Source organism: Syngnathus floridae, chromosome 5, assembly GCF_059516105.1.
Source record: "Syngnathus floridae isolate MCC-2025c chromosome 5, RoL_Sflo_1.0, whole genome shotgun sequence".
NCBI lineage: Eukaryota > Metazoa > Chordata > Actinopteri > Syngnathiformes > Syngnathidae > Syngnathus > Syngnathus floridae.
Window position 1 is genome coordinate 8,601,592 of NC_142417.1, and position 19,146 is coordinate 8,620,737.

General features: G+C 41.1%; 1 protein-coding gene across 1 annotated transcript; it reads left to right on the forward strand.

Moving 5' to 3' along the window:
* The first annotated feature begins 2,699 nt into the window (after nucleotides 1–2,699).
* On the forward strand, nucleotides 2,700–13,362 carry tbx5b (T-box transcription factor 5b). The gene is made up of 9 exons (XM_088377148.1): nucleotides 2,700–3,171; nucleotides 3,843–3,993; nucleotides 4,186–4,280; nucleotides 4,436–4,555; nucleotides 5,684–5,831; nucleotides 7,485–7,637; nucleotides 9,120–9,211; nucleotides 10,636–10,886; nucleotides 11,409–13,362. Exons 2-9 carry the CDS (start codon nucleotides 3,850–3,852, stop codon nucleotides 11,969–11,971), a joined length of 1,566 nt encoding a protein of 521 aa, XP_088233274.1. The 5' UTR covers nucleotides 2,700–3,171; nucleotides 3,843–3,849; the 3' UTR covers nucleotides 11,972–13,362.
* Nucleotides 13,363–19,146: the final 5,784 nt, after the last annotated feature.

The following is a 19,146-nucleotide window of genomic DNA, read 5'->3' on the forward strand; positions in this document are numbered from 1 at the left end:
AAGGTTGAATTGCTTGTGTTTGCATTCACACAATGTAAAGGTCACTTGGCACTTCACTTTAACGCATTTGAGTGACAGCATGTCTTAAGGCAGCCAGACACTCTGCATCCCCAAATGTTAATGTTCCCACTTGAATAAGCAGCACCAGGCTGCCTTCACTGCGACTTTTTATCGTTGTTAAATATTACTCCAACGTAAACTGTCTCACTTGAGCACAAGTTACTTTACTACTTGTACACGAGAATGCATGAACCATCTGAAGTGTTTGATGAAGTCATGCTGCTTTTGGCTTGTTTCTATTTTTACTTTGTAACTTATGCTCTTTTCTTTTTGCCAATTCTGCTTGAGTTCCTGTTTACAAAGGAATAGCCACAAGAGGGCGCTAAAAGACTCCACATGTGAACAATGTCCGCTGGAGCGTCAATAGTCATCTTCAGAATAAATGGAAGATAATACCATCCGTCACAAGCAAACGTATGAAACACAACTTTTTTCCATTAATTTTTTTTGTCAATCTAATTATGTCACCATAGTTTTTTTCACAATTTAATGTGCATAAATATGCTGATTTTAGACTAAATTGAAGATCTGAAACAAACAAAAGTTTGTGGTTAACAATTGAGCTTCTATCTGTTTTCTGAAGTAACTGCAGACACATTTCTTGATCGCATGTACTTTTTTTAAAGGCTGAAAAATCAGCTATAGCCACTTACCACACAAAAGTTAGACATTGGTGTTCATGCATGATCAATATAGATGACACCAGTTTGATGTATGTAAACTAGATTTCTAGACCAAAATAATTTAGAAAGGCCCTCATCAGATTTAGTTATCATGGAAATGTAGCAGAATATTGAAACTGAAATCTTATTATAGTGGCCAAACATTTCTTTCATTTTATACTATAGTATTTTTTCCGTGGATGCGGGCTCTACTAACATGTACACCAGCAATAAAGTCATATTAATGAGGACCAGATTTTCTTTCAGCTGGACGCATGTCCTGCCTGGAGCTCTGCCCCCCCGCCCCCCAAAAATCTGCGCTTTTCCCACTTGAGACCACCTCACAGACTGGATGCAGGCAGGCAGGGAGGGGCGATGGAATGTATTTGGCCCTGTGTGATGTGATTGTTTGCAGAGAAATGGGTTGACCTCGCCCTCTGATGCCACGCACAAATGCTAGTTGTGGCCGAGCTCAAGGTGTGCGAGACGGACCTGCTGAGTGTAGGAGGTCTGGGACCCCTTCACCACTTCCTCCAGACGGAGAACAGAGGATCCAGTCATCCGAAGCCCGGATGGGACAATAATAATAAGCAGTCCAGCCGCCAGCACCACCTCATTTAAGGTATTCTTGAAACCTTCTCCTCTCACTTTTCATCATGCCTCACAGGCCAGGCCAAACAGCTGCAGTCTCAATAGGGAGAACCCTGTATTAAAAAATAAATTAGTCTAGATGAAGTCAGTTACAACTTGTACAGTTATTATTTGTATTTGATGTGAGTGCCACATTAGTTTATAGAAAGGTCACAAAAAATTTATTTTGAGGGATTTATTTGCACAGGATGGGAGGTGGCGTTTATAGTGTATATGTTTACTGTATTGTTGACATAAGACCGTGAAATCCATGTGTATCTCTCCTGGAGCAGAAAGAAATGTCTAAGCCGTGAAAAGTATATTTTACTCCTTGCGTTGATACGAAAATTAAGCTTTGTGCGTTCTATTGTATTTTTCTGATTATTTCTACATGTCTAATTTTTTGCAGGTACGTTTTACATCGCAATTCGCACTTGACCGCGCACAACATCCTTTAAAAATGCGTATATGCTTCCCCCCTTTTTAATCGCAATTTGCTCCATGGCCAAATTTTTGATGAATGATGAACACCTCACACAAAATCATTCGTTGTGTGGAGAACATATACGCACAATTATTGGGCACGTTTTATTTCAATCAATAATTGATGATGGCAAAAGTGGAGTAAATTAGGTCTGTTCTGAGTGTGGTTTTTAAGTGAAGCGTTTGGTCATTTGGAATTTTATGCTGATGTCTTTTGACCTACATTTAGCAAATGCAAATCACTATTAAAAAGTTTACGTCTAATTATATTTTACAAATTTACAATCTTAGACAAGCTACATCTGTTTGAAAATAATAATAGATAAAAAATATTGTAGTATATTTTATTGTCTACTCTTATTGGAGAACGAGTTTAACACTGGTAGAAAAAACATTTTCAAAACTAACCGCCGAAAGTATAAATAATAAATTCCAGTATGCTTCAAATTATGTGACCCCCAGTTCCAATGAATGTCAACAAAAGATCATATCGTGTCCATTCAATATCTGATGATGCGTAAATGTCTCAGTCGCAAAAGACAGGACAGACGTAAGAACCTCCCGCTAACCCCTTCATGTTTGCTCCCGGTGATGAGGTTTTTCGGTAATCCGGTCAGTGTGATGATCCTCGTGAATCTCCGACGAGATGAAACATGATTGTTGTGTGACGTCGCAACGAGCGTTGTAATGACGTCACAGACTGTTCGCCTTTTTAAAATCATGCAATTATTATTTGGCATTATGCTTGGACAACAATTATGGGTTGTTTTTTTTTACCTTTGGATACTACTCAAATTACACGCCCGTGCTCGAAACGTTGGTTCAACTAAATGTATATTGAATAATTTATAAATTAAATTAAATTAAAAAAAAAAAAGAAGCAACGAGGGGGCGCCCATGTAGTGGCAATTCGCACGGCACTGGCCAATAGGAGCAAAGGAGAGCCACGAGGGGGTGGTGCTGTTTGTCTGAACCGGACTTGACTCCATTTGAGATGAAGGATGTGATGAGCGGGGTCCACATCGGGGCCGGCACCGAGTCGGTGAGGGCAACCTCGAGAGGAGCGACACTTATAGGGACCACAAATTAAAGCTGCAATGATCTGATTGAGCTACGGAAGGCAGCAGCGGCGTGCCCGCAGACACTCAAACCAGAACCGATGTTATTCCAAATTTGTGGATGGATTATGTTGACTTTTTAACATCTCGCTGAAACACGTGGACCGCTTCGATTCAGATATTCAAGTGGGAAATTAAAACAAGTTCCATACTGAAGAAAGGTGATGGTGGAGGGAGAAGGATGATGATCGTGGTTATTGCGGGGTGGATTGCTTGAGGTAGGTGCACTGCCCCAAGACAGGACAATCAAATATTCTGTACACACTTGATGTCACTTATAGTTGCTGTATCTATTTTATAACATCGCCTCTTGCATATTTAATGTGCAGCGCTTAATCTCTGCAAAGTTGCGCCGTACACGTCTGACATGTACACGTCTGACATGTATTAATAAATTAAACATATAATGCAAGGTCCATGCGTGTTCAGTGGCAAAAATCTCACTTCAAAACAACGTGAAACGTAAAGTGAATATTTAATTCCATTTAAAGTTAAAACCAATCATTAGTTACAGTATATAGTTGCAATTTAGTGATTTGCGTCAGAATCGAAAAGATAAGGGACTACAACTCAAAGTTATAAACTTTCATTCTAATCAAGACATTTGAAAATATTTTTAAGTTTCTTCGTATTTTCAACTCATTGAATGATTTATAGATTTTGTTTTTATTGGATTTGTGTGCATTGCTTGGAATTTGAATATTAGATCATTCTTCCACCCGCTCTATGTACGTGCTATATATATTTAGATTGTACAATGGATCTTTATATTTCATTAAACAAGACAGAAAAAAATAAATCAAAAATACATATATCAGCAAATTTCCGTTGGATTGATGATGCTGTGTTTTGTCTGTGTGTACATGCGCATGTGTGTGTGTGTGTGTAGGGAAACAATGGCCAACGGAGGTGACCAGTTCGGCCTCGCTGAGCGTCCAGACTCAAACTGCACGGATTCTCCCAAGGAGAATAAACAAGACAGTCTCAGCAATTACACTTTAAAATCGCCTGCTTCACCACAAACAAATTCCAGTCAGATGGTAGAACCTTTGGATTATTTGCCATTTGTTATAGTATTTTCATGGTCGCTGTTTGGCATTTTATCCACAAGTTGGCGATGATGCAATTGATAAATTAAATCTTATTATTATTATTATTATTATTATTATTATTATTATTATTATTATTATTATTATTATTGTCGAATCATTATATTGTATGTTTTGCCGCAGGGCATGGACGGAATAAAAGTGTTCCTTCATGACAGAGAGCTTTGGACGAGATTTGATGAAGTAGGAACTGAAATGATCATCACCAAGGCTGGAAGGTAAGGAGGAATTTCGCGTATTGACCAAAAAAAGTTTCGCAGTTTTCCACCAAAACACTGCGTAAACGTCTTTTATGACACTAACCAAAATATCTTTATTCCATTCCCAACACATTTGATTGAGTATTTGGTGATTTTTTTTATCGTGTTTTCAGGAGGATGTTCCCCAGTTATAAAGTGAAGGTGACGGGACTCAACCCAAAAACCAAATACATTCTTCTCATGGACATTGTGCCCGGCGATGACCACCGATATAAGTTTGCAGACAACAAATGGTGGGTGTCATTTTTTTTTCATTTATGAGCAATATTTATTGAACATATCAGAAGAATCCAGCGTTTAATTGCGTGTTTTTGTCAGCAAATACAAATGGATATGGGTGGGGTGACATTCTGATATTGCTGCTGACATAATATGTTAAAAAACATATCATAAGGTTAAACCGCTCGTAAAAGTCAGGCCCTCTATGGAGACCGGGCTGGCCTACTTCCCACCTCTTACATCCGTCTACCCGCCGGTTAAATCAGTCTGCGGAGGGTTCACCGGGCGGACAGACGACACGGAACGGATTAAAGTCTCCCATTCAACCGAGGGGGTGGGGGCGATCCGATGGGTCCTACTGATGCGTTACTGCTTTCCTCTGCGCCTTTCCACCCCGGTTACCGTGCGCTAATATACCATTGAGCGCGCGCAATTCAAGTACAACAACGCACCAAGTAAGGTGAAATATATTTTACAAGCTCGCACACAATGAGGAATACACGTTACACAAAGGGAAACGTAAAACGTGTGTAGCGCCTTGGACGAAATGGCGCATTAACCAAACCCAAATTTAATTCCATTAAAAAAAACAAAACAAAAAAACCCCCAAAAAACAGAAGCATATCTGATTCTTTTGTTTTGTTTAATTTTCTATTATTATCGTTTGCCTGTTTAAACGTGTAACCGTTCAGGACCTCGTAGTGGACGTGGCATGTCATTACAATTTTTGTCTGCACTGCAATGTGGGTAAAATGACATTTAACGTGCAATTAATTGCCCATGTGTGGTTTTACAAAGTAATTAAGGGCAATTGCCTCCAAATAATATATTGCTCTAATAGTGGAACAAAACGTGCAGACATTGTTATGCAAAAAATGTCCATCATGCATCATGCATGATGTAGAATAGAAACGTATACATTTGAAAGCAATGAATTTGGCATTGTATTGTCATGTCTAATTTGAAAACATATAAAATATTGGTGCTTGAGTCTAATTAAAGCATGAAGTGATTTGTCTGCAGTCGAGTACAGTGGTGCATGACCGGGTCAGACCTACCACTGTGACTCACTGCATGTCAATGTCTCATGCTGGTGCTTACTACAGTAGCTACATTCATATTTATCAACTGTACATGTGTAGGTCAGTAACTGGTAAGGCAGAACCAGCGATGCCAGGCAGACTCTACGTCCACCCGGACTCTCCTGCCACGGGGGCCCACTGGAGCCGCCAGCTGGTGTCCTTCCAGAAACTCAAACTCACCAACAACCACCTGGACCCATTTGGACATGTGAGATTTGCTGCTTAATTATAATTATATAGACTACAATAATATGTAAGGTTGATTTCAAACAGCACAAATGTTGTAGGAGTCCTGCAGTGGCGCAATCAACCACTAGCCCTGCATTTTAAATAAATAGCAACGATGTGTTTTCAATTCTGGAAGAGTGATTGCATTGGATTTTAAAGCAGCAATTGTAAATAGAAGTCAGCAGCCATCATAACAGAACACAAATCAACCAAGGGCCTCATGAGTGCACACTGGTTCCCTTTTGCAGCGCCAATTAGGCTACCAGCAGCACTAACAGCAGGTCAACGTGTATTGTTTGAAACAAACACAAAACATCACATTTCCAGGCCCCTAAGTAATGAACCCAAAGACTTGTGAAGACCATTCATTGAGGCATGTCACCGGCGGACACGTCACTGCGATTAAATTGAGCCCCTCTGGATGAAGGCGCGCATGCATGAGCCCAAGCGCACGCGCATAAAAGGGTCAGTGATTCCTCGGAGAAAAGCGTGTATGGTTTACATTGTGGAGGGGCAAATCCAAAACGCTATCCGGCTGCTTAAAATTGTGCAAAAGCTTTCTAATAATTTTGAAATGAGTTCTTAAGAGACAAGCAAAATATCAGAAATATACAGTATAGTGCAGCTTGGTATCACTGCAAACTACAACAATCAAGATATAGCTAGATTGATTCCTCTGTTATGCTGTCAATCAAACATTATTAACAGCAAAGTAAAGGTAAAAAAGATCAAGACAAAGCTTCTAATATCACCCAAAAATATTGATGATCAGTTTTTGAAGTCAGCCTCCCAATTTAAAAAACTGTACTTAACAATCTTGGCAGAAAATATTTACCTCTCTGACTGCGTCAATTCATAGCATGTGGTTTTCCTGAAAAAGCAGAACGTTTGTAAAGTAGACAGAAGTTTTAGTCCTAAAAATTATATTTGATGATTGTATAAACCGTTGTTAAATCATGCACAGTTTGAACACTAACACTTTGCTTAAATATAAGACAATTAAAAAAACTGTACATAATGTTTAAAACTTTCAATTAAAATGTACTGCATATAAAAGTTGAATTAAAAATATACGTAAGTAAATGTTTAAAAGTAAACCATTCTTAAAGATTAAATGCAAATTATTTTAGCTTGAAAGTTAAATACAACTGAACTGTACCTGTGCAGCAGTTCTTTAGTATGCCACTAGATGGAGCCGACATACCATCAGTGGTATCTGTATCACACATTTGAGAATCACTGACTTTTGGAAAAACTGTTTACCGTATAACATATTCTGTCCAGGTTAAGGTAAAAATTCTCGCTTTTGATTCACACAGTTGTAAAGATATTCATTTAGCAATATGTTAATTTTATTATTATGACTTTAGTTCGCAGTGTTGTAGAACACCATTTTTTTTTCACAGACATGTATATATATTTATTTTGTATTTTTAGAGCGCTCACAAAATTGTAAGATAACAAAAAGTAGAACATCTTGTATTCCCTCACTTTGATCTTGTGAGTTCCTTTGTTCAAAGAGATGTCATCTTCGAAATGCGTTAATCACCTGAACCTAGCCTTTCTTCTGTCGGTGGAAACTTAGCTGATTGCTCAACCTCAGCCTCACCCTCTCAATCTCACCCCTGCGCAGATAATACTCAACTCCATGCACAAATACCAGCCTCGCATCCATATTGTCAAGGCGGATGAGAACAACGGCTTCGGCTCGAAGAACACGGCTTTCTGCACTCATGTCTTTTCTGAGACCGCCTTCATCGCTGTAACCTCCTACCAGAACCATAAGGTCAGTTTGACTGAGGGCATGAATCACATCCAGAAGCAGCCCTAACGCTTGTCAAGATGAGAGTAAAATAATGACGCCTTTTTCATGTTAGTACTTTGTGGCGATGGTCCATCACAGATTCATCACATCTGAAAATACTCAAACGACCTCAGAAGCCTTTTGTGTGCACAGCAAATTAGTTCAACCTCAACACACTCCCAAAGCATTTGTACTCATATGATCCCATGAGGACATTCGTTTGCATAATACCCTAGCATCTTTTCCAAACCTTAACCATTATGAGAGGGTTTACACTTCTTGACCCAATTCCATTCTTAAAACAAAGTTTGGTCCAAAATGTCCTCACCCAAATGTTTCCAACTACCCCTGAAGATCACACACACACAATTTCCCAATGTTTGTATTATTTCCATGCAAAAAGTTATTTTGCATCGTTTTTGCTCTGTTGTGGTAAAAAGGTAGCATGTGAAAAAAAAAACGTGTGTGTGTGTGTGTGTGTGTGTGTGTCACTCTAATGACCTGTTTCTTTCCCTTGATCTTGGCTCATGCATTTTACACTCAGTCCATGGAGACTTGAAGCCCCTTAGCTTATTTAGGCTCCATGCGGTTGCGATCAGCCAATCACCTTTGATAGCAAACTCTAAAAGCTATTACTAATTCCTTTACACGATTATTTGATCCATTGCTGTTTGCGCTTGCTCATTTCTTCATTTCCTCACAAGAGGTGATTGCCAAGCAAAACTGAAAATATGCAGCAAAATGCTTTTTGGAATAATTCTAATATATATGAAAGGATTATTAATAGAAATGTACAAGAGCCTAGATTGTGCTTACACGATGAGCAATAATAAATAAAAATAGGACACATTGTTTAAGAAAATCTTTTGGCACCATCTAGTGAAAAATGAATAAAGCAACACAGTATTATGAAAAAAAATATATCTTTTTGCATTGAGCAGTAGCATTATTTTATTTTGAAGACTAAAAATCAATCATGGCGTGTATAAAATGCATTTGCAGTAATTTGACTTTATCTCTGCTGACTTTGTAGTCGCTATCTCTGTCGTCAGCTACCAGAACTGAGCGGCTCTCCTGCGTTCTCACACAATCTGCAGCCAAACGCAAGCATGAGAAAAGTTTGAGGACCTAACATCAAAGCTCAGAACCTCTAAAAGCTTTGGCCCGAAAATACTTAAACCTGGCGACTGTTTGGCTAAACAGTTTATTCGGTGTCAGCTGGCGAGAACACTGTCCTCTCCGTCAGGAACGTCAACGGCTGAGGAATGTTGGCCGTGCGAAGCTCGAGCGGGGCTGCTTTTAACATCTACAGGGCCCCCGCTAATAATAAACCATCGACTTTCATTCGCTGGGGAGAAGGTTTAAAAGGGCCCGTTGCGTCTGTGTGCATGTATGGTCCTGTGGATGTGCTGCGCCTTAATGTCAGCACTAGTCTATAAAAGAGATCCTTTGTTTTGTCCTCAGATTACTCAGTTAAAGATAGAGAACAATCCTTTTGCAAAGGGCTTCAGAGGCAGTGACGACAACGAGCTGCACCGCATGGCCAAACTGCAGGGGTGAGTACATGCGTGCGTGTGTGTGTGTGCCAGCACCTATGTGTACGTGTCAATCAGTCAAATGGGATCAAAATCATTGTCTACAAACTGAACTGTCCTTCCTGTTACACTTGAGTGCAACAAGGCAAGCCTGACAGGCTTTTTTACATTTGTTGTTAATGAGGTCATAAACCTTTTTTTTTTTTTTTTTTTTTACATCATGAGCAACTTGTTTTCTGCATTTGGTCATGTGACAATGTGATGTCATTTTTGATCGACGGCAGGCGGCAAAATGGCTACCTGCTGAGATGAATAAAAATGTGGTGGATTTTACTGTTTCATTCATATTCCACTAAACTCAAAATGATTCACGAATCAAAAGTAGTTGTTCGCTCAATTAAACTTGGTGGAAAGCAGTTGACTTACCCAGTTCCAAATGTAACAGCAGCCGTCTTTGATTTGCGACTGAAATATATTTGTAACTATTTAAGATGGTTTTGGGATCCATAGTTGTCTGTATATTTGTAAAATTTATAAATACAGGCAATTATGATCACTTCAGTGTGAAAATTCAGACTCACCTTCTCCCCACGAATAGCAGTTGTCCACTGCTACTACCCAAGCCGCCTCCTCCTCCTCCTCTTTCTTCTCCTTCTTCTTCCCACTCTGTTATGATGGCGCACATATGGTGTGAGAGTGCATGTGTTGGCTTGAGCCAAGTGGCAAAAGATATGAGCTGCTGTCACCTGAAGCTTGAGCTTGACCCTATAGCTGGTCTGCAGCATTAACCACAGAGCACAACACAATGCAACACAACACAACACAACACAACACATATGGAGCAGTGATAGACCAATGATAGCGCAGTCCTGCTTGTGAATCACACTGTCACTCCTCATCAACTGCTCGTGTCCCAAGCTGATCTCCACTATGGCAGCTCTACTCGTGTCGGGCAGTTTTGTTAGTGAGCCAATGAGAGAGCCTCTTACTGGAGGGAGGGGGCACCGCTGTACAGTGCAGAGCAGTGTAGCCCCCCCCCCCCCCCCCCTTCTTTTTGTTATTGTGCTGCTTTGGTTTGCGGAGATGAGCCTATATCCGAAGTGACACATGGGTGGATGTTTATTTTTAGAGCGGCAAATTATCTCACAGCGGCCCTGGCTGTGTTTGTGCGTGCATGTGTCTGCTTGTGCGTGTCACTATCTCAGCGCCAGTCAGCGAGATGTGGCCCGCTGTCCCCTACATACCACAGAGTTCACAGAGAGGGCTGTGTTTACAGAGAGAGATCAGAGCTGGAAGGATGGAGAGCGCTTAAGTAGACTTGAAAGAGAATGACGAAAGGGTGTGTGGTGGGGGGTCAGAATAATAGGATCAGGCAAAAATACCTGAATGCAGTCAAAAACACAAGCAGATTCAAATTTGTCCTTTTTTGTGGATTCTTTCTGTAGCAAGGACTACCCGGTAGTCCCTCGCAGCACGGGCCGCCAGAGAGCGTGCTCGGCCGGGAGTCCCTTTGGCGGGGAGGTGCGGGTTCTGAGGGGCTCGCCCGAAGCGGCCACATCACCCTACAGCTGTGAGAACGGCCTGAGCTGCAGTAGCAGCCCGCAGACGCTGCTGGGGGCTCCGTCCACTCACTACACTTTGTCTCATCCTCAGCACATCCAACAGGCTCAACTTTACCATTGCACCAAGAGGAAAGGTAAGAGTGGCTCAGCCTGTAGGTCACCAGTGTCACATCACAATAATAAAACAGCAAAATGTGGAGGTACTCTATTGCACTCGCCTGTACAGTACTTGAACGCTGGCATATTTGTGATTCGGCATTTGCAAATTTGCACTTTACATATTCTGTAACATCCAGCATACATTCACTATCCTTACCAATAGCAACCATGCAATGAGCTCCAAAATTAGAACATCATGAATATCAACATAGTCTAAACATGGCAAAGATTGTTGATGTCTAAATTCTCCAAGAAGACGTAGGACTTGACCTCAGCTCAGTGCCAACTACAGTACAATGCGCGCAGTCCATTAAGATCATCTGACAAACATGAATCAGCCACTCTTTACTTTTGTGCCTCAGTAAATGTCAAGCCTCAAAACGAATGCAATTGTCTTTTATGTGCACTTTTGGTGCTCAGCGTAGCAATAAAACGCTTTTAAAGTAGCACCAACTTTCCCTGCCCTGATTTAATGTCACAACGTTTTCTCTGTACAGTGGAGGAGAACTGCTCCACAGAAAACTGCCAGCATCCGTTCAAGAGAGCCTTCCCGGCTAACTCACGGAGCCCGGGCGACTCCTACTACCACGCCTCCCCCTTTGCGCCTCCACCGCCGCCCGCCTTGTCCACTACCCCTGGCCCGGCTCTCACAGACGCCCCCTACAGCTCCGACATGGGTCAGCGGCAGGCGTGCATGTTCGCCGGCTCGGAGAGCAGACTCGATGACCGTGGATGCGCATCCTGGTCGTACCCTTGCCCTCTGCCCTCCGCCATGGAGCCCTACCCGCCATATAACCCGCACCCCCCCTACAGCTCCAGCCCGCAGGGCTCCCGGCTCAGCGGCGTAGCCCAGCATGGCTCGCCACCGCTGGGAGAGGCCGTCACCCACGACCCGTACAGGAGGCAGAGCTCAGAAAACAGTGCAAGCAGGCATCACAGCCCCCCTCTCCACAGAGAGTATCCTCGCTTTACCCCTAACCTGTCCCCCCCACTCTACCACACGTTGGAGACGCACACACACATCAGGTGCGGCGTCCCCGAATGGACCACCGCCTCCTAAAAAACATCATTCTTTGTGATTCTCTCAATAGATGATATCACCGCTGTGTCATTTTGTGCTGTGCGAATCAGTCACGTTTTCCTCCCCTGTGCTGCTGGGAACACCGCGTCGTTAAAAACCAGGCTCGGACGCGGCCACATTCTACTAAAGTCCAGACGTTGGACAAAAGCCCTGCAAGGAACATCAAAGTTGTGTTTTATTGTCTTTCCGTAACCCAATGACTGATGTCAACCAAATGTTTGCACTGTGAGCCCCGTTTAAAACCAAAGCCTGAACAGAACAGGCTGCTTTTTCTCCTCCGCTTTCCGTCACCGTGAAAGATGTAAATTGTGACCTGTCGTCAGACATTTATGGACCAAAATAATCTCACGGCAGAAGCCTGAGGGGGACCCTATTCTTTTATTTTATTTTTAAATCTCTTGAGTGGAGCAAAGCACAGCTCCACGCACAGCCCTCATGACAGTGCTCGTGTGTGTGTGAAGGCTGTGTCAGCTCAGCTCAAGAACGCTATGAGCTCATTTGCAACGAGACAGGCCGTAGTAGCTGCAGGCGTTGCACCACGCAGATAAACAGTTTGTTTAGATGGCGCTATGGGGCTGAGCGACCTGTAAACACTCTTTCCACCGCATTCTGGGTGAAGCATTTCGCATCTGTCTCCATTGTCCTTTCTGTCACCCCCAGCTGACCGATCATCTCCAGGGCCAAAAAAGACGCTCGGGCCCCACCCTTCTACGAAGCTGACCACTCTGTGAGAAAACTTTTTTTGGTTTGTTTTGAATGGAGGCGAGTTGGTTACTTGTTTTGATACGTCATAGTCTCATGACTTGTGAGGGTTTAAACAGTGCTGTAAATGTGATATTTGATCCACTCAGGTTAATATACGTTTAGTAATAAACAGTTGGTTATTTGCCTATCCAATTGGTCCTTGTTAGTCCCACATTTACTGTAGTTTTAGAGGGAACCCATTTCCTTGCACATCTGGATAGTGTTACTTCCTCCCTGTGACCACTGTAAAACGACAATTGTGGCTCTGTGCAAAATTGAAGCTGAAGTTGAGATTTTCTTTTTTTTTTTTTTGTTGCAGTTTTGTTACATTTCCACCCGGGTTTTATATGCAGTAACATGAGAAGGTGCTGAGTCTGCACCCTTAATGTGTGTACATGTGCGAGATGGTATGAAAGCTGAAAAGTGTTTTTGTGTTTTCTAGTATTTATTACTCTTGGTTCGATGTCATTCTTGTGAAACAAGATTGTGTTGTGCAGAGATTTTTTCCAAAGTTGGCTTCACCTTCTATTTCCACGTGGTGAAAAATAGTTGTGCTATATGGGGTGGGGGTTAATTGGAATCAAATTTATATACAGAATTGAATAAAGTTTTGGAGAATTTTGGTAGCTGTTGGTTGCAGTTTTGTTCTGCCTGCATTTATAGCCTAATCTGGTTCTACATTTGAACATGCTGTGCAGTACGTTCCTAAAGTCAAAAGCTCCAAAGGTCCACCTGTTCAACCTCTTACCAGAGTTGCAGTTGAGTGGGTGACTATTATAGGCATAATGTAGGCCAAATGTCTAAAATATTATATTTACTTGTGCGAAAAAAATAAAATCTAAAATATATTTACCCCACACTTTCTTATACAATAGTCAAACAAAGGCAAAAAGTGCCATGCCCACTGTCTTCTTTGGAATTTCCACAATGATAATGACCAAAATGTTATGTCTTCAGTAGATTAGATTTTGCATAATCCTGCTAACATGGAAACACACATGACAGAGGTAATTAACATTCCTCAAAGTTATTTATATACAGCCCTACGGAATGGAAAGTGTGCAGTTAATTTTAATGCACATAAGGTCCTGATAACCACACAATCTCGCAACCTTTTTTTTTTTCTTTCTAAAAGTATACTTGTAAAGAGTCCAACATTTCATCACTGCGGGGTATTGTTGGCTGTGTAACAATATATACAACGTCACACGCAAGAGAGACCCTCCCAACCTTTGCACTCATCATCAATCCCCTCAGAGTGGTGGCTGTGCATACCTTCCCCGCCTTGTCTTATCTGTGACACGTTGTTTAGCATCGCCAGTCTCCACCAGCTGGACCTCCTCACTGACAACCTGCTGCCCGCAGAAGGGAGGAGTCTGCTGGGGTAGGGATGAAGACATTTAGGGGAGGGGTGCTGCTGCTCACTCCTGTAGCCGTCCAAACCTGTACACATATTCTGTGAAAATGAACACTCATGTAGTAATGTTTGTTTCTGGCCCACTTGATGGAAAAATACATGATGCATTTTTGTAAAGGAAATCTATTTACATTTAATGGCTTGTCACATATGTATGTCTTCCTTTGATTTTTTTTTTTTCTTACACGTTGAAGTCAGAGGTTAAGCAGGCAGCTCTTCAGAGGTTCTGTTCCTCCTTAACCCTTCCATGCCAGACTGGGTGGAGGAGGGGGCGGAGGGTTAAAGGAGGCGGAGAAATTATGAGTTCTCCATGGGACTCCATCTTTTTGAAAATACATTGGATTGTTGCTGCAAGTAAAGTGGAAAATAAAGGTTGTGAGTGTGCTTTGTGGGATACTAAAATGAGCTTCAGACATTCAGAGCCAGTACATTCTGTACTGTGCAAGTTAACATTTTCAGAAGCATTTGAGGTTGCAACCTGGCTTTTATATGGAATACTGGGTTTTGGTCCAGTTTAGAATAAGTTTGGTATAATTTGGTAAAACAACATTTGTTGTCAAGTTAAGTTCCACCCAAGTGCAGGAGAGCGTAGTATGAGTATATACATGTGCAATCAATCAGTGAGGACTTTCTCATACACACTGTTTCAACAGTAGATTGATGGACCTTTGCGATCAAAGAACTTAAGTGGGTGCTTATCGTTATCTCTCTCTCTCACTCACACACACACACACACACACACACACATGCACGCACGCACGCACGTACACACACACACACACGTGCATACACACACTCTCACGATTCTCCACTATCTGCATATTTCCTTTCCTAATTCTCTCCAAATTCACAAATGAAAGCAAAATGAGGATTTATTGTGATAAAATCTTATTTCAAATAATATTTTATTATCAAACTTTGGGTGTTTGGCTATATCAAGAGAGAAAACATATGCCCTAGCTTTCATTTTAGTCTCATCTCTTTTTAAAAACCACTGATAGAAACTAGTCTCACTTATGTGACTTTCTTTTCACTCTGTTTTCTTCAAGAAATAATATTGTGCATTATTATGTTTTGTATTTTTGTTGTGAATTAACAATTAACACCAATAATTGTGTTTTAACATTTAAAATATTATTTTTAATTAAAAAGCATCCACATACTTGATTTTGGGGAGCTGTGGCTTTATTCATACTTAAGCATTTATAAATAAAAATAATACTATAATACTAATAATAACTTTGATTTATATGTAACCTTTCATTATAGCTTATTGCTATCTTAATCACTATTATAGCTCTATCAAATGTTCAAATTTACATCCAGTTATTTTTTGTTATTCTGTGCTGGAATGAATGGTTCATCGTTCGTGGCAAATTTTTACGTATAACAGAAAAAATGTGGAAGAATGCAAGAAAAACGGACATTTTAAAATACAGATTTTATTTTCAATACCAGCCACGGTGAATGTTAAGGTTGCCTCTTCATAGAAAATTGGTTTTTGAGTCAATATATATATAGTGATACTATCTATCTGCACAACTTTTTTTCCCTTTATTTAATTATTAACGAAAGAGTTGGTTGGAATATATAGAGATGCCTTTGTAGGACACTAAGGGACATTTGTGCGGAGGCAGCCATTAAGGAAGCCGTTTTGTGTAGAATAAGTGGGCCGAGATGAAGTGTAATTGCTAAAAGTTCATTATGGTTCATCTTTCTCTGCTGATGGTGCTCCTCCGTCTGTGCGAAGGGCAGGATGCCAAAGCGCAACTAAATCTTTTATTACAGCGGAAATAGATTTGAATCTTTTAGTCTGGCCAGTCAACATCAATACGACATTTAACCCTGGTGCACATTATTTGTAAATGTGACGGCTTGTAATGGCGCACTGTCAAAAGAACCTAGACAGCAAGTTTTTTGTGTTTGTTTGTTTTACAAGATGTTCGAATATACAGTACTTAAAACAGCAACAGCACAACGGAAGAATAATGATGTTGAACAATAAATGCCGAGCCAATAGAATAGAATGCTGGTTGATTAGAACGGTACAATCCATCCTTGCTTTAATGTAAAAGCCACAAGAACGCACTAATGTCGTTAAGCGCAGCACAGTAACAAGACTCGGAGGCAAACTAATTCCCCTCCCAAATGAGAGTTTATGGCTGAAATTGCCTTGAAATCAGCCATGTAGATCTTAATATGAGCATGAGGGCTGTCAAGGAAAAGAGAGCAAGAGGCACGTGTGTATGTATGTGTGTTGTATCTGAAAGACAAAAGGTCAGAGGTTGAGGGTCAACCTACCCGCAGACAGGCCAGAGGAGGGTCAGAGGGCTCAGACTAACCTAATGGAAGTTTATCTGCCTTATTGAGCTGCTTTATCGTCATGTCCATTGCTCGACTCAAAATTTTTCATGTTGTTCAGCCAGATTAGTGCAAAGGCATCTGAAATTTTCACTCGCTGGGGCCAGAACACACGGTTGATGTGTGCAGGTTTAATTGCTTGAGCTCCCAACATACTGCGAAGGTCTATGAGTGCCTGTCAAACACACAACAGTGGAGGTGCTCCCTCACTGGGCTGCGGTGGGGGTTGCCGGGCCGTCACGGAGCCAATGTCCCATCTGATTACGGCCAGAGGACTGGAGAGGCACGCTAATCCGCCGTACACACACACGCACGCACGCACACATACATTTGGTAGACAAAGACGACCAGTAAGACAAAGACATGCCTCGTGAGTCAAAGAGAGAGACACCCACCATGTCGGCCCACATGTCCAGACAGCACATAATAATATCATAGCAGCAGGACATCACTGTGCTGCTTACAATACAGAACGAGTGGGACGACAAAGGTCAGAGCCACCATCTCTGAATACTCAGGTCAGGAGCAGTGTTTCTAATTAGAAACCCACACAAAATAAGCTTTTCTAGTTCTATTATGCATTTTCTCCCCACAATTTAAACAATGTTTTAAAAATACCCTGAGGATCAAGGATTATTTTTTTTTCTCTAAGTCCTTTTAGGGGTGCTGTTGTGGTTCTGTGGCATGGCGCTATTAGGTGTGCTATGCAAACAGTCAAGTGAGTGTGACTGGACTATGTAATAGTAATAAAATAATGGCATATGGGGCAGTTTTGATTGAGCACTGTGAACTCTATCTAGCAACAGATGGCTGTGCACTCATGTGGAAAACGTCTGTTGATCAACTTTGCTGTATTTGCAGACCAGCTGAAATTTCAGTTGTAGATTTTTATAATATGTCACTAACCACCATATATGTACAGAGAGAAAATTTTTCATTTGAAAATGCAAATGAATACGGTGTGAGTACTTTATTTTCCTTGCACGTATTCTAACTATAATGTTGGGGCACCACTTTTCATCCCATATAAAGACAGCAACTACATCCCCAGGATAACATTTCATGATCAAATATTAACTCATGCCAGAAATCAAAATACAATATGGCTTTAATTTCAATTTCTAGAAATCCCATATTGCTGTGTTCTGGAAAAAAAAAAAAAAAGATTGATAAATACTGTCTATTGAAGCCTGGTCTTATGGGTCTCTTTTCCGGTAGGCTTCCTTTCAGCATGAAGCCTTGTTCCTGTTTATGTTCTGGCATGTTTGCAAACAGGCCGGACAAGACCACTGCTGTGAGACAAACAGCAAACACAAACATCAATACACAAACAAATTATTCGTACTACTCTTACACTCCACTCCCTTGAGTGCACATGCGGCCTAATTTCCCTGCACTCACTCAACTCGCTGTCAGGCTCCTTTATTTGCCAGCAGCAGCAGTAACACTGTTTGGGTCCCACTCAGCGCATCTTTGCCATTGTTGCTCATTATTAAAAGATGGTGTCATAGAAGCGCTGGTCTCTCTGTCTGACAATGCATTTGCATTAACACAGACTTCCTCTCAATATCGCTTTGCAACACACTGTTGACCATCAATTATGAATGCCTATTTATTTCAGTATACTCCAGGGATGGGCAACTTCAATGATGGAGGGTGCCACCATTTTTTCATCAGGACCACACACTTCCTAACCAGATGTATAAACAAATGCTATTTAAAATATGGACATAAGATTTGCAATTATTTTTCAGTGCATGTATCCACCATCTTAATCCAACAACTGTAGATACTGTTACTGTTTTCACTGTCTGTGATTGTCGCATTGCTCTACTTGGGCTCCAAGTCATTCATGTTTTTCCTTGAGATCATTTAAACCATGTATTTGTGTTCCTGCTTGTCTTAATGACAAGTTGCAGCAAGTTGGAGTGATTCCCGGTCCTGTTACTGATCTAAGCCAGATTTTGCAATGTCAGGGTAGTGTCCCCCAATCAAAATCTCCATTATTAGGACAAATACATTTAATACAGCTGCGGTAGATCTTAGTCTGCCAGGGAAAAGTTTTTTTTCCCTTGCTTCTGTCGCCAAAGTGTTTGATCATATGGGTTATGTTGGGTCGCTTTAATGTACTAGGAGTTTGGTCCAGCCTGATCCTTTGGAAAACTGCCTTGAAATAACTTTGTGGATGAAATTAAATTGGCTGCCGCCATGGTTGCGAGCCAGTAAGGGCGTTCTTTATTAAATGCTGCCATTGGTACAATGTCAAGGGCTGGTCGAGCTTCTTTTTTGGTTTCGTTTCATGTGTTTTTTTTCAATGGATTTATGGTACGTACTCCCACTCCCCTTATAACAATAATATATTCTGAAATAAGAAAAAAAAACTCTTAGTTAGAAGGCTACTGACGAGAGAAAGAGCAAAGAAAGAACACTACCCAGGAGACGTATTAAGATCTTTACTTTGGATCAATTCAAAAATCTTTACGAACTTATTTCCATTAATATATCCGACATATGTGACTGATTAACAGGGACTTTTGTTTTCAGAAAACTGGAGCAAAAGTACCTTCTCTAGTCAGGAACACTGTTGAATGCAATTTTCACAGATTACACAGAGTTCCCATTTCCCGCTCTT

Excerpts from the sequence above, each read along its gene's own strand:
- tbx5b (XM_088377148.1), top strand. The coding sequence starts at position 3,850 with ATGGCCAACGGAGGTGACCAGTTCGGCCTCGCTGAGCGTCCAGACTCA. Across the intron at positions 7,638-9,119 it reads CCTCCTACCAGAACCATAAG|ATTACTCAGTTAAAGATAGA; the intron begins GTCAGTTTGACT and ends TTTTGTCCTCAG. Across the intron at positions 9,212-10,635 it reads CGCATGGCCAAACTGCAGGG|CAAGGACTACCCGGTAGTCC; the intron begins GTGAGTACATGC and ends TTCTTTCTGTAG.